Source organism: Magnolia sinica, chromosome 18 (genome assembly GCF_029962835.1).
Source record: "Magnolia sinica isolate HGM2019 chromosome 18, MsV1, whole genome shotgun sequence".
Classification (NCBI taxonomy): Eukaryota; Viridiplantae; Streptophyta; class Magnoliopsida; order Magnoliales; family Magnoliaceae; genus Magnolia; species Magnolia sinica.
This window is the reverse complement of record NC_080590.1, coordinates 33,184,765-33,198,924: the sequence shown is the minus strand read 5'-3', so window position 1 is coordinate 33,198,924 and position 14,160 is coordinate 33,184,765. Positions and strand designations below refer to the sequence as shown.

The 14,160-nt window shown below is 36.2% G+C and overlaps 1 protein-coding gene across 3 annotated transcripts; it reads right to left on the bottom strand.

Annotated features, from left to right (window-relative positions):
- Positions 1-4,632: 4,632 nt before the first annotated feature.
- Positions 4,633-8,534, bottom strand: LOC131233852 (uncharacterized). 3 transcript variants are annotated; one of them, XM_058230668.1, is made up of 3 exons: positions 7,890-8,534; positions 5,204-5,400; positions 4,639-4,826 (listed from the first exon to the last, which is right to left on the bottom strand). In XM_058230668.1, exons 1-2 carry the CDS (start codon positions 8,158-8,160, stop codon positions 5,222-5,224), a joined length of 450 nt encoding a protein of 149 aa, XP_058086651.1. In that variant the 5' UTR covers positions 8,161-8,534; the 3' UTR covers positions 4,639-4,826; positions 5,204-5,221. The 3 variants fall into 3 exon arrangements, with proteins under 3 accessions (XP_058086650.1, XP_058086651.1, XP_058086652.1); XM_058230667.1 differs by having other exon boundaries at positions 4,633-5,400; XM_058230669.1 differs by lacking the exon at positions 4,639-4,826 and having other exon boundaries at positions 5,225-5,392.
- Positions 8,535-14,160: the final 5,626 nt, after the last annotated feature.

The window sequence follows — 14,160 nt, the reverse complement described above, 5'->3', positions numbered from 1 at the left end:
AAAAATATATATATTAAACCAACAAAACATTATAATTCAGAATCATGAAGAATTGCATAAACTTCTCACAAAAAAGTGGGTAGTTTTTTAAAATAAAACTAATCATTAAAATAAAACTAATACAAGCAAATAATGCAAAAAAGTGTTTCAATTCAAAATTAATAGAAACAACAACAAAAATTAAAGTTCTGTAAAAATGGGCATGTGTTAAAATGGATACATTCTTATTTCTTACCATGTAATTGGGCTACAATTCAAGTTAATAGAAACAACAACAAAAATTAAAGCTTTGTAAAAAGGGGCATGTGTTAAAAGAGATACATTCTTGTTTCTTACCATGTGATTGGGCTACATTATTACAGCAATTGGGTTCGGGTTTGGGATCGGGTTTAGGTTTGGGTTTTCAAGTTGAGGTTTAGGTTTAGGTTAGGGAGTTGAGATTAGGATAAGGTGTAGGTCTAGGTTTAGGTATTTAAGAATACATTTAGGTTTTAAGTTTAGGTTTAGGTTTTAGGTTATAGGTTATAGGTTTAGGTTTAGGTTATAGGTTATAAGTTTAGGTTATAGGTTATAGGTTAAAGTTTAGGTTATAGGTTTTGGTTTAGGTTTAGGTTAAGGTTTAGGTTTAGGTTATAGGTTTAGGTTAAGCTTTAGGTCTTAGTTATAGGTTATAGTATATAGGTTATAGCTTTAGGGAATTGAGAATAGGTTAAGGTTAAGGTTTAGGTTTAAGAAATCGGGTCCGGGTTCGGGATCGGGTTTAGGTTTGGGTTTTCAAGTTTAGGTTTAAGTTTAGGTTAGAGAGTTGAGATTAGGATTAGGTGTAGGTTTAGGTTTAAGGATTTGAGAATACATTTTGATTTTAGGATTAGGTTTAGGTTATACGTTTAGGTTATAAGTGTAGGTAATAGGTTTAGGTTTAGGTTAGGTTATAGGTTAAGGTTTAGGGAATTGAGAATAGGTTAAGGTTTAGGTTTAGGAAATTGGGTTCGGGTTCGGGATCGGGTTTAGGTTTGGTTTTTCAAGTTTTGGTTTAAGTTTAGGTTAGGGAGTTGAGATTAGGATTAGGTGTAGGTTTTAAGTTTAGGTTTAGGTTTAGGTTTAGATTAACACTACTAGAAAACTGAGTAAAGGCTACGGATAAAAGCCGTAGCTAAACTCCTATGGCTACGGTTATAGTCCGTAGCACGACCGTAGCCATTGGTGCCGTAGCCATAGGTCTTAAAGCTATGGCTACGGATTAAATCCGTAGCCATAGAAATAACAGCTACGGATTAAATTCGTAGCCATACTTTCCGTAGCTCTTAAGTATATACAGCTACGGATTATATCTGCAGCTAAAAGTGGAGTAAGAATTGTAGCAATAGGCTGAAATTAGCAACAGCTACGATTTTCGGATAAAGAGCTACGGTTAATAGCCGTAGCTAATGCCTATTTTTTAAAAAAATTAAAAATATATAGTAATGGCATCTCTTACCATTGTAGTACATGCCCTGATAGATCGACTCATATTACTTCATAGCCAAATCATTCAATCATTCATTCATCTATTCAATCATTCATTCATCCATTCAATCATTCATTCATTTATTCAATCACAAAAGTACAATGGCAACATAATAGATATATGTCTATTTAAAGTTCTCATTGACAGCAAGATCTAATGCCTTCTCGTAGCCAAATAGCTAGTCAACAATCACAAGCGAGAACTCCATGGATGTGCCTCTACTGGTTATCAATTTGCTATCAACTAACACCCAATTCTCAGCTTTGTTTTAATCCAAAAGCTTACTGCACATGGCTGAAAATCAATTTCATCATATAAAAAATGTAGTCATATGAAAAAGTTATGCCCCGAAATTGAAGAACTAAATTATAGAGAAAGACGACGAGGAGATGACATAAAGAAAAAAAAAAAGACAATACTCGGGAGCATATGCTGATCTTCTCATTTCTAAACAAGTAAAATCTGCAACAGTCAAAGACAAAATAAACATTCAGCTATTCAAAATACCAACTAATATAGGTATAGCAATACTAACTAAATTTGTGAAAACAGAATAGATCAACCATTTCAGCTAAATTAAGATTTCACTCAACCTATGATTTGTCAGTTCACTTGATGGATAAAAGTTCAACAGAATGTATAAAGAAGACAGTCCCCTAGGAAACTTTGTAAAGAGTGTGAGAGAGCAGCAAAGGTATCAGGGAGATAGGTAAAATAACATTAAAATAATCAAGTATTTTTTATATTTGAAAAATCTATTTGCTGTTTTTGAATATAAAATTAAAATAATCAAGTATTTTTTATATTTGAAAATCTATTTGCTATTTTTGAATTGCAGTAGATCTTTTCATATTGACAGTCCATTTTATGATGAGGTCTAGTCCATCGAAATTTTGGAATGAACCCTCATAAAAATGGTCCACCAATCAACATATCTTACAAAGAATATCTTACAAAGAAAAGCTAGGGAACATTTGAGAACACTTGAGAACATTTGTGCCACAGTCTTTATTTAAAAGGCAGTTTGACTCGCATCCTACCAAGCAAGGCTAAATAAATTTGACAGTAGCATACCTTAATTGATATCACAAAATGACCTCCATTTTTCAAAAAATATGAGGCATTCAAAGCTAAGATCCTCACCTGTAATTGCAAACTGTCATCTAACCACCTCATGGACCATGCATTGCTTTCATGCTGCAAAACCAAACTTCATCAACATACAGCAAGTGTGCAACAGTTGTGCTAAAATGAAAAATGCAAAATGTCAAAGGCAATCCATATATCAACAATATATACCTTCAGGTTGCTCAGCATTTTCACAGTAGTAGGATTAAAATATAGCTGCATAGAAGGAAATTTAGGTAATTAGATAGCAGGCAAAAAAGAAAAAGAAATATGTAAGGAAGCAGGACTAGGAGCCAAAGTCCAATGCACAGTATACTCAGGTAGGTAGCGATGTTTTTCTTTCACTTTGACTGGGAATTAGAGGGCCAGGTGGTTCTAAATTTACTTGATTGGGAACTAGAGAGCCAGGTTGGTAAGTTTGTTAGCTGCATGATGACGAACATTAACTCTAGCCAAATCTTCATCTATAAATATTCTCTCATTTCCAATAGTTCCTCCAAACACGATACCCACTGGCTTTGGATATGCTTCATATCTCCCCGTAGGATGCAAGTGGCTATATACAAAATTCTTGTCCTTCCCTGCACAGTGACAGAATAGATGCTCAATTGAGCTACAGAATGCCAGTACAGGTAGAAAGAATTTTTTCTACGTACCAGAAGGTGGAAATACGTAGAAAATTGGGCTTATAGCATAGACATATGCAGAGCTTCCATAGTAACCTTCAATGTTAGACCAGAATTTGTTTAATCCCTTCCCATGAAGAGAAGACCTGAAAAAAAATTCAGTCAAGTATACGTTAAAAAATAGAACTCAATCAAGCATGATAATCACAGAATGGTTATAGATTCAATAGAGAACTAATGATTAATGATTAATCTAATATGCCAGCAAAGACTAAACAATCGTTATGGCTAAATCCATTAAACTAATTTTATTTAACCATCTATCTTCGACCTCTTATTCAATGGCAAGGATTTTCAAATCGACCTAATTTTTTTATACGGACACCTCCATGGTGGGCCCATGTGATGAGTAGCTAGCATCTTGCACAAAATAAGGGGAGAGGAGATCAAAACCACCGGAACCCTCTTCAGTAAGGATTTATTTGGGAGATGGCAAAGGACTAAAATGCAATTCAGGGCAGGCCTGCAAGTACCACACCCAAACTCCATATTTACAAAAACCTTGTGTTCCTCATCAACTCAACTGAGAAACTAAAATTTGAATTTAACATTTTTTCTTTCTTTTTTTCTCAATATTCATGTAGATTAGATATGGAAACAGCTGAGCTGAGAAGGTTCAAGATGGTTCAAGATGATCTATCATAACTTATACAAAGTAGGATCTATCAAATAGATGGTTCAAGATGATAATTGGACTTATTTTGTTTATCTGCTCAATCTTGACTGTCCATTTTCCATGTTACTGATCAGTTGCTTGGGATCATTCCTATTGCATGATTTTTTCACATGGTTAGTTGTATGAAAGAATGGTCGGTTCAAATTGATGATTGGTCCTCCCATGTGTCCATTAAAAGCTTTGGAGGCATTGCTCACGTCCCCATTAAGGATTAGTGTGCACTTTATCGGGAAAGAAAAAGAGTGCTATCTTTTCACGGGATGATACCAACATGCTATTTTCCCTTTCAATAAGCTATCTTTTTCGGTCCAAGTAAAATGCATCTAGGACCCTTTATTGTCTCTAAACACCCTTCTTCTCTGGAATGCCTCAAGTGAATCATAAAATTTCATGAATAAGCTATAGATACCCAACCTAGGGTTCTTACCTTGTCAATATAAATAATATGCAGACTATATTTAAAGCAACAAAACCATGATGATGGTCGAGAACACAAACTACACAATAATGCTACAGTTTTCATGCCAGAATTTTCAGATTATCTGCCACTGGCTCCCATCATTTTTGGTCCACTTGAAGAGTGAAGCATTTTTATTTTATTTTTTTGTAGGAATATCAAAATTCATTAAATTAGATTTCATAATAGTACTTGCATGTTCAAGAAAATGCAGATAATTCAAACTAACACATTTCTTTCAAACACAACTGGTCAACCTGGAGGTTTAACAATGAAACTCAGGACCCGATTAACAAAATTGCCCAAGTTACTCAGCAACTCACTGTTTAGTTTGGCCTGCAAGTCTGCCCATGTAAACAATGTGTCTGAAACCTGATTCACACATAAGCAGTAAGCATTTTCCATCATTCTAGCACATACAACAATGTCAACAAACAAGTAAAAGGCAAACCAAACTGTATAGTTCAGTGATAGAACTTTCAGAAATCCAATTGAATGGTGGAGTGATACTGCTGGACAGGTTAGATGCCATTTATTCCTAACAGTGGACGCCACTGCCACACATCTCAAACAGAGTCAAATGATCAAAATTTGAAATAATTCCTCGTTAGGGAAGTTAGATTGTCCATTCCATCAGGTAACACACCTTGTTCGAATTTTCATGTAATAATTCCTCGTTAGGGAAGTTAGATTGTCCACCAATGATGGTATTAACCAGTCCTTCCAAGTTAGGTTGAAATTTTTATTACCTTGTAAACAGGGCTAAATCAACCTTGTCCAAGCTTATTTGCCTCCGAAAAGTTATTGGTGGCAAGTTGTATGGTTGCCAAATCAATCCACGACAATTCATGAGTGTCTACCTGACTTTCTCCATCCATCTGTGCAAGTGTGCTATTTGGAGGGCCCAAATCATCCAACAAAGCTCCTTGCCAATGTCCCTGCATTGCTGGAAACAACAGCAACTATCATTGCAAGGTTGATTATGAAAAGATTGTTCTTCTATTATAAGAACTAGGAAATGCGATCCTTTGGTACCAGTATTCCTAGTATTCCTATAATTAAATCTTTTTAGTAAAAAGAAAAAAAAAATCTTTGTAATAATCTTCGATACCATCAAGGATGAGAAATCACAATGGTACTTTACATGTATGTGAAATCAATGGCTATTCATTTTTAGCAATGAGATTCAAACTGAGCCATCCATTTGGTCCATTATAGATTGAGATCTGCAAACAAAAATAGCCATTGATGCCTTTTTAAGCCCCCATTAAATTAAAGCTTGTTATGCATGTTTTTTTTCGCAATTTTTTTTAAAAAAAAATATACAAATATATGAATTTTAACACCTCTTGAAGTTTTACTAAAAAAATCCCAACATTTTTCCTTCTCTAATGTTTTTCTTTTTAATATCAACGATATTGATACATGTAAAGATACTAATACAATGAAAACTAGCAAGTTGCAATATTTAAGTGCCCAACATTTGCCACATGCAAAAATATGTGCATGTGTTATAAATGCTACATATGCCACCATTCACATTAAGCTCCACACATGCACTACAGTTTATCTTTACTCATGCTCGAGGGGATTGGTGCTTAACATAGTGAACATAATAGTCAGTTCAGGAGAGCATGACTTGGGTAGCCTGTCCAAGACATGCAAACACAACTTTGCTTGCATCCAAACAGCCCCAAGAGTATTTCTGACTTTAGGGCCCACTTGAGGAGTGTGCTACTCTGGTTTTGGACTCAGGGCATTTATAGCAAGGTCCATTTGATGGACAAGCTCAAATGTTCCATGTATGCCATCCATATCATTTCTTTTGTGTGGGTGAGATGGGTTTCATGGCTAGAATGGACTAGTATCCATTCCACCATTTGTTTGGAGCAGCCTAGAAGAAGCCTCCACAGGTTGTGAAGACAAGAAAGGTAAGTAAATTTATACAAATTAGAGGGAAATGACATTTCCAAAATACAAGAAAGGTTGTGAAGAGCTACCAACCACCAAGGCAATGATGACATGGTCAAAATGGAAAAAACCACATGTGTCAGAGATCATCACCAAGGTGCGTGAAAAACTTCTTTTCTGGACAATAGTTTCTAGGTCATTTCATATGGATGATAAGATCAGATAGGTTAGATCATTTCCTCATGATCTTTCTATTGTGGGTGCTTCTAGATGATTGGTCGGTCAGGAAGGGCAAACTCTAGGTTTGAGCATCTCATGGTACTTAATTGAGATTTTAAACAGAAGCAGAAACCAATCTCTTAAGGATTAGTAAAATCCGAGATACTAATGTTGAGGATACAATCCCATACAAAGTCGTGAACACAAAATCTAGAGATTCTGTACATTTCAACTCCAAAACTCATTCGAATTACTCACATAAGCCCAAAAACATCATCTTTTAATGCGGTAAACATTCGTGTAATTTCAACATTTTCAGTAAGAATGTAAAGGATTCCAACAGAAAATGGAAATGAATATTTTCTAAGAAAGGAATTCTGGGTATTCCTGAAATCATTAATTGGAAAGGAGGGATTGCTAAATAGCCACAGGCACATTGAGAGCCACTTGGGTGGAATTTCCATTAGATCCACCATCCATCACGTAAGTTGCTCATGTACACCTTGGAACCCAAAAATCAAGACCATCCAGAACTCAAGTCGGCCACACCCTAGGAAAAATTAGGGATGAGGGATGCCCACCATCATGTTTGTGCCATCCAATTCATTCATCTATGTGTCTCACAGGGATGAAATAATTATCCAAAAATCATTGTGTTCCAAAACTCAGGTGGACCATACTGCATGATTTTAGAGGATTTAATTGTGGAGTGGCCCACCTGAATGTTGAATCAGCCTGATTTTTGGGATCAAGGCCAAACAAGGGGTAATGCACCTGATGAACAAGGTGCATTTTACGCAAGTCTATTTCCCTGTAGGTACCTAGGTAGGCAAGAGTTTTCTCTTGCTAAGAGAGTGGAGCTTCAGATCTATATGCTCTCTTAAACTCTGCTAATCCATACCTATAAATCAAAAATGAATTCAACTATATTTCCAAGGGAGGGAAAATCTTAAGCTTTCATGAGCTCTGTGCATTTTCCACTCGAATCAGACACCCTAATTCAATTTTTTATTGGAAAAAGGTCAAAATTTCACCCCAATTTTCTAAAAATAATCTATCAAAATTCCCCCAAATTAAAATATTTACAATCTATGCCTAATTCTCAGTCATAATCAAAGCCCCTACAGCAAAGTTCATCACTTCTGCCACCAGCATTTCCAAAGGGGAGTTCATATCAGAGAAAAGGGTGTGTAAATATCAGTTTTATCATATAATCCTTTCAAACAAGCAGAATTTCTTTACATAAAGAAAGTTCAAATCTTTCAACTTTCAGCAAATAAAAAACAACAGAGAGGAATCGCATACCAGGACTTGAAATCTTCCAATTCATGATCGGACTCGCGGCCGCTGATGACACGGAGCATGCCTCCTCTGCATCCCTCCCATCCATAGACTTCTGCTGCTGCTGCCGCTGATCATCCAAGAACCTTTGGCTCATCGAGTAGCAGAGCTCAAGCGCCGGCAAGGTATTGCAAAGCTCCGAGATCTCTTCATAGTTGAAACCAAACCCTAGATCCAAACACCCCTTCAGTTCGTCAAGATCTCCATTAGTCAGGCTCTTCATCCTCAACATCATCCCCTGCTGTTGCTGCTGATGTTGAAGAATCAGATCGTTCTTCTCGTCCGTCGCTACGTACCCTTCCAGAAGGACCTGGTTCTTCTTCTTCTTCTTCTTCAACCATGTATCATCGTGTAGGATTTGGGGCTGTTTTCAGAGGAAAATTCTAGTGTTTGGTAGGTATTTAATCGGTCTTCCATACCTAAAATGGACGCAGATTATGGCGTGAGAGAGGGAAGTCTTCGTGAGATCGAGAGAGAGGGGATGGTTGGGGAGAGAAGAGGGGTTCGTGAGAGGGGAGATCGAGAGAGAGAAAAGGGGCGCATGAGATCAAGAGAGAGAGAGAGGGATGCGGAATGGGGTTTTATTCCCAGGAGTGGAGGGAGATGAAAAGTTTCATGAGAGGAGGGAAAAGAAAAAGGGCAGCGCGGGATAAGTTTCTGCAATTTTACCTGCTACGATTCAGCTACGGTCTTAAACCGTAGCTAAAATCCATCTGGACCGTAGCTATTGTCCCGTTCTTCACACCATGTCCACTTCCGCACGAGTTTGCCGGTTCTGGACGAATTGTCCTCTCAAGGGCTTTGTGGGATTCATCGTGATACATTTCATATATCCACTCCGTCCATTAATTTTGTAAATTTTTTTATAGGGAATGACCCCAAAATCTAGGCAAATCGAAGGTCTAGTTGAACCACACCATCGACCAATGGTAGGTATTTAATCTCCACTGTTTCCTACCGTGTGGTCCACTTGAGCCTTCGATCTACTTACTTTTTTGGGCTCTTACCAAAAAATGCGATTTCAAAATGGATAGACGTATTAGATGGAGCGCACACATTTTAATGGGCCTCGTAGAGTCCCTTATGGAGTTGTCCCAGGTTGTAAGTACGTGTGGTGGTGTTAGCTTTCAGCTACGGTATGATCATTTTTAGCTACGGTTTTAAACCGTAGCTATTTAGCTACGGTTTATGTCCGTAGCTAAAAACAGAATAGTCCGTAGCCTTTGCTCATTTTTTTGGTAGCGTAAGGTTTAGGTTTAGGTTATAAGCTATAGGTTTAGGGAATTGAGAATATGTTAATGTTTAGGTTTAGAAAATCGGGTTCGGGTTCGGGATCGGGTTTAGGATTGGGTTTTCAAGTTTAGGTTTAGGTTTAGGTTAGGGAGTTGAGATTAGGATTACGTGTAGGTTTAGGTTTAGGGATTCGAGAATACATTTAGGTTTTAGGTTTAGGTTTAGGTCATAGGTTATTGGTTTAGGTTTAGGTTAAAGTTTAGGTTTAGGTTATAAGCTATAAGTTTAGGGAATTGAGAATAAGTTAATGTTTAGGTTTAGAAAATCGGGTTCGGGTTCGGGATCGGGTTTAGGTTTGGGTTTTCAAGTTTAGGTTTAGGTTTAGGTTAGGGAGTTGAGATTAGGATTAGGTGTAGGTTTAGGTGTAGGGATTTGAGAATACATTAGGTTTTAGGTTTAGGTTTAGGTTTAGGTTATATGTTATAGGTTTAGGTTTAGGTTATATGTTATAGGTTTAGGTTTAAGTTTAGGTTTAGGTTATATGTTATAGGTTTAGGTTTAGGTTTAGGTTTAGGTTATATGTTATAGGTTTAGGTTTAAGTTTATGTTTAGGTTTAGGTTTAGGTTATAAGTTATAGGTTTAGGGAATTGAGAATAGGTTAAGGTTTAGGTTTAGGAAATCGGGTTCGGGTTCGAGATCGGGTTTAGGTTTGGGTTTTCAAGTTTAGGTTTAGGTTACGGAGTTGAGATTAAGATTAGGTGTAGGTCTAGGCTTAGGGATTTGAGAATACATTTAGGTTTTGGGTTTAGGTTTAGGTTATAGGTTATTGGTTTATGTTTAGGTTTAGGTTTAGGTTAAAAGCTATAAGTTTAGGGAATTGAGAATATGTTAAGGTTTAGGTTTAGGAAATCGGATTCGGGTTCGGGATCGGGTTTAGGTTTGGGTTTTCAAGTTTAGGTTTAGGTTTAGGTTAGGGAGTTGAGATTAGAATTAGGTGAAGGTTTAGATTTAGGGATTTGAGAATGCATTTAGGTTTTAGGTATATGTTTAGGTTATAGGTTATACGTTTAGGTTTAGGTTTAGGTTAAGGTATAGGTTTAGGTTTCGGTTTAGGTTATAAGCAATAGGTTTAGGGAATTGAGAATAGTTAAGGTTTAGGTTTATGAAATCGGGTTCGGGTTTAGGTTTTGGTTTTCAAGTTTAAGTTTAGGTTTAGGTTAGGGAGTTGAGATTAGGATTAAGTGTAGGTTTAGGTTTAGGGATTTGAGAATACATTTAGGTTTTAGGTTTAGGTTTAGGTTATAGGTTATTGGTTTAGGTTTAGGTTTAGGTTTAGGTTATAAGCTATAGGTTAAGGGAATTGAGAATAGGTTAAGGTTTAGGTTTAGGAAATCGGGTTCGGGTTCGGGATCGGGTTTAGGTTTGGGTTTTCAAGTTTAGGTTTAGGTTTAGGTTAGGGAGTTGAGATTTGGATTAGGTGTAGGTTTAGGTTTGGGGATTTGAGAATACATTAAGGTTTAGGTTTAGGAAATCGGGTTCGGGTTCAGGATTGGGTTTAGGTTTGGGTTTTCAGGTTTAGGTTTAGATCTACATTAGGGAGTTAAGGTTAGAATTAGGTGAAGGTTTAGGTTTAGGGATTTAAGAATACATTAAGGTTTAAGTTTAGGAAATCGGGTTCGGGATCGGGTTTAGGTTTAGGTTTTCAAGTTTAGGTTTAGGTTTAGGTCATGGAGTTGAGATTAGGATTAGGTGTAGGTATAGGTTTATTGATTTGAGAATACATTTAGTTTTTATGTTTAGGTTTAGGTTATTGGTTATTGGTTTAGGTTTAGGTTTAGGTTTAGGTGAAGGTATAGGTTTAGGTTTCGGTTTAAGTTATAAGCTATAGGTTTAGGGAATTGAGAATAGGTTAAGGTTTAGGTATAGGAAATCGGGTTCGGGTTCGAGATCGGGTTTAGGTTTTGGTTTTCAAGTTTAGGTTTAGGTTTAGGTTAGGGAATTGAGATTAGGATTAGGTGTAGGTTTAGGTTTAGGGATTTGAGAATACATTTAGGTTTTAGGTTTAGGTTTAGGTTTAGGTTTAGGTTATAGGTTTAGGTTTAGGTTTAGGTTAAGGTTTAGGTTTAGACTTAGGTTTAGGTTATAAGATATTGGTTTTGGGAATTGAGAATGGGTTAAGGTTTAGGTTTAGGAAATCGGGTTCGGGTTCGAGACCGGGTTTAGGTTTGGGTTTTTAAGTTTAGGTTTAGGTTTAGGTTAGGGAGTTAAGATTAGAATTAGGTGAAGGTTTAGGTTTAGGGATTTGAGAATACATTTAGGTTATAGGTTTATGTTTAGGTTATAGGTTATAGGTTTAGGTTTAGGTTTAGGTTAAGGTATAGGTTTAGGTTTCAGTTTAGGTTATAAGCAATAGGTTTAGGGAATTGAGAATAGGTTAAGGTTTAGATTTAGGAAATCGGGTTCGAGTTCGGGATCGGGTTTAGGTTTTGGTTTTCAAGTTTAGGTTTAGGTTTAGGTTAGGGAGTTGAGATTAGGATTAGGTGTAGGTTTAGGTTTAGGGATTTGAGAATATAGTTAGGATTTAGGTTTAGGTTTAGGTTATAGGTTACAAGTATAGGTTTAGGTTTAGGTTTAGGTTTAGGTTATAATATATAGGTTTAAGGAATTGAGAATAGGTTAATGTTTAGGTTTAAGAAATCGGGTTCGGGTTTGGGATCGGGTTTAGGTTTGGATTTTCAAGTTTAGGTTTAGGTTTAGGTTAGGAAGTTGAGATTAGGATTAGGTGAAGGTTTAGTTTTAGGGATTTGAGAATACATTTAGGTTTTAGGTTTATGTTTAGGTTATAGGTTATAGGTTAAGGTATAGGTTTAGGCTTCGGTTTAGGTTATAAGCTATAGGTTTAGGGAATTGAGAATAGGTTAAGGTTTAGGTTTAAGAAATTGGGTTCGGGTTCGGGATCGGTTTTAGGTTTTGGTTTTCAAGTTTAGGTTTAGGTTTACGTTAGGGAGTTGAGATTAGGATTAGGTATAGGTTTAGGTTTAGAAATTTGAGAATACATTTAGGTTTTAGGTTTAGGTTTAGGTTATAGGTTACAGGTTTAGGTTTAGGTTTAGGTTAAGGTTTAGGTTTAGGCTTAGGTTTAGGTTATAAAATATAGGTTTAGGGAATTGAGAATAGGTTAAGTTTTAGGTTTAGGAAATCGGGTTCGGGGTCGGGATCGGGTTTAGGTTTGGATTTTCAAGTTTAAGTTTAGGTTTAGGTTAGGGAGTTGAGATTAGGATTAGGTGTAGGTTTAGGTTTAGGGATTTGAGAATACATTAAGGTTTAGGTTTAGGAAATCGGGTTCGGGATCGGGTTTAGGTTTGGATTTTCAAGTTTAGGTTTAGGTTTACGTTATGGAGTTGAGATTAGGATTAGGTGTAGGTTTAGGTTTAGGGATTTGAGAATACATTTAGGTTTTAGGTTTATGTTTAGGTTATAGGTTATTGGTTTAGGTTTAGGTTTAAGTTAAGGTATAGGTTTAGGTTTCGGTTTAGGTTATAAGCTATAGGTTTAGGGAATTGAGAATAGGTTAAGGTTTAGGTTTAGGTTATAAGCTATAGATTTAGGGAATTGAGAATAGGTTAAGGTTTAGGTTTAGGAAATCGGGTTCGAGTTCGGGTTTAGGTTTTGGTTTTCAAGTTTAGGTTTAGGTTTCGGTCTAGGTTATATGCTATAGGTTTAGGGAATTGAGAATAGGTTAAGGTTTAGGTTTAGGTTATAAGCTATAGGTTTAGGGAATTGAGAATAGGTTAAGATTTAGGTTTAGGAAATCAGGTTCGGGTTTGGGATCGGGTTTAGGTTTTGGTTTTCAAGTTTAGGTTTAGGTTTAGGTTAGGGAGTTGAGATTAGGATTAGGTTTCGGTTTAGGTTTAGGGATTTGAAAATACATTTAGGTTTTAGGTTTAGGTTTAGGTTATAGGTTACAGGTTTAGGTTTAGGCTTTGGTTAAGGTTTAGGTTTAGACTTAGGTTTAGGTTATAAGATATAGGTTTAGGGAATTGAGAATATGTTAAGATTTAGGTTTAAGAAATCAGGTTCGAGTTTGGGATCGGGTTTAGATTTGGGTTTTCAAGTTCAAGTTTAGGTTTAGGTTAGGGAGTTGAGATTAGGATTAGGTGTAGGTTTAGGTTTAGGGATTTGAGAATACATTTAGGTTTTAGGTTTATGTTTAGGTTATAGGTTACTGGTTTAAGTTTAGGTTTAGGTTATAAGTTATTGGTTTAGGGAATTGAGAATAGGTTAAGGTTTAGGTTTAAGAAATCGGGTTCGGGTTTAAGATCGGGTTTAGGTTTAGGTTTTCAAGTTTAAGTTTAGGTTTAGGTTAGGGAGTTGAGATTAGGATTAGGTGTAGGTTTAAGTTTAAAGATTTGAGAATATATTTAGGTTTTAGGTTTAGGTTTAGGTTATAGGTTACAGGTTTAGGTTAAGGTTATAGGTTTAGGTTTAGGTTTAGGTTTGGGTTTAGGTTTAAGTTATAAGATATAGGTTTAGGGAATTGAAAATAGGTTAATGTTTAGGTTTAGGAAATCAGGTTCGGGATCGGGTTTGGGTTTGGGTTTTCAAGTTTAGGTTTAGGTTTAGGTTAGGGAGTTGAGATTAGGATTTGGTGTAGGTTTAGGTTTAGGGATTTGAGAATACATTTAGGTTTGAGGTTTAGGTTTAGGTTATAGGTTACCGGTTTTGGTTTAGGTTTAGGTTAAGGTTATAGGTTATAGGTTTATGTTTAGGTTTAGGTTATAAGATATAGGTTTAGGGAATTGAGAATAGGTTAAAGTTTAGGTTTAGGAAATCAGGTTTGGGTTTAGGATCGGGTTTAGGTTTGGGTTTTCAAGTTTAGGTTTAGCTTTAGGTTAGGGAGTTTAGATTAGGATTAGGTATAGGTTTAGGTTTAGGGATTTGAGAATACATTAAGGTTTAGGTTTAGGTTTAGGAATTTGAGAATAGGTTTAGGTTTAGGTT

What these genes read in the sequence shown, in the direction of transcription:
- LOC131233852 (XM_058230667.1), bottom strand. Translation starts at nt 8,160, where the DNA reads ATGATGTTGAGGATGAAGAGCCTGACTAATGGAGATCTTGACGAACTG. An exon ending in TTGGAAGATTTCAAGTCCTG is followed by an intron (nt 5,401 to 7,889) that starts GTATGCGATTCC and finishes TGTTGTTTCCAG; the next exon opens with CAATGCAGGGACATTGGCAA.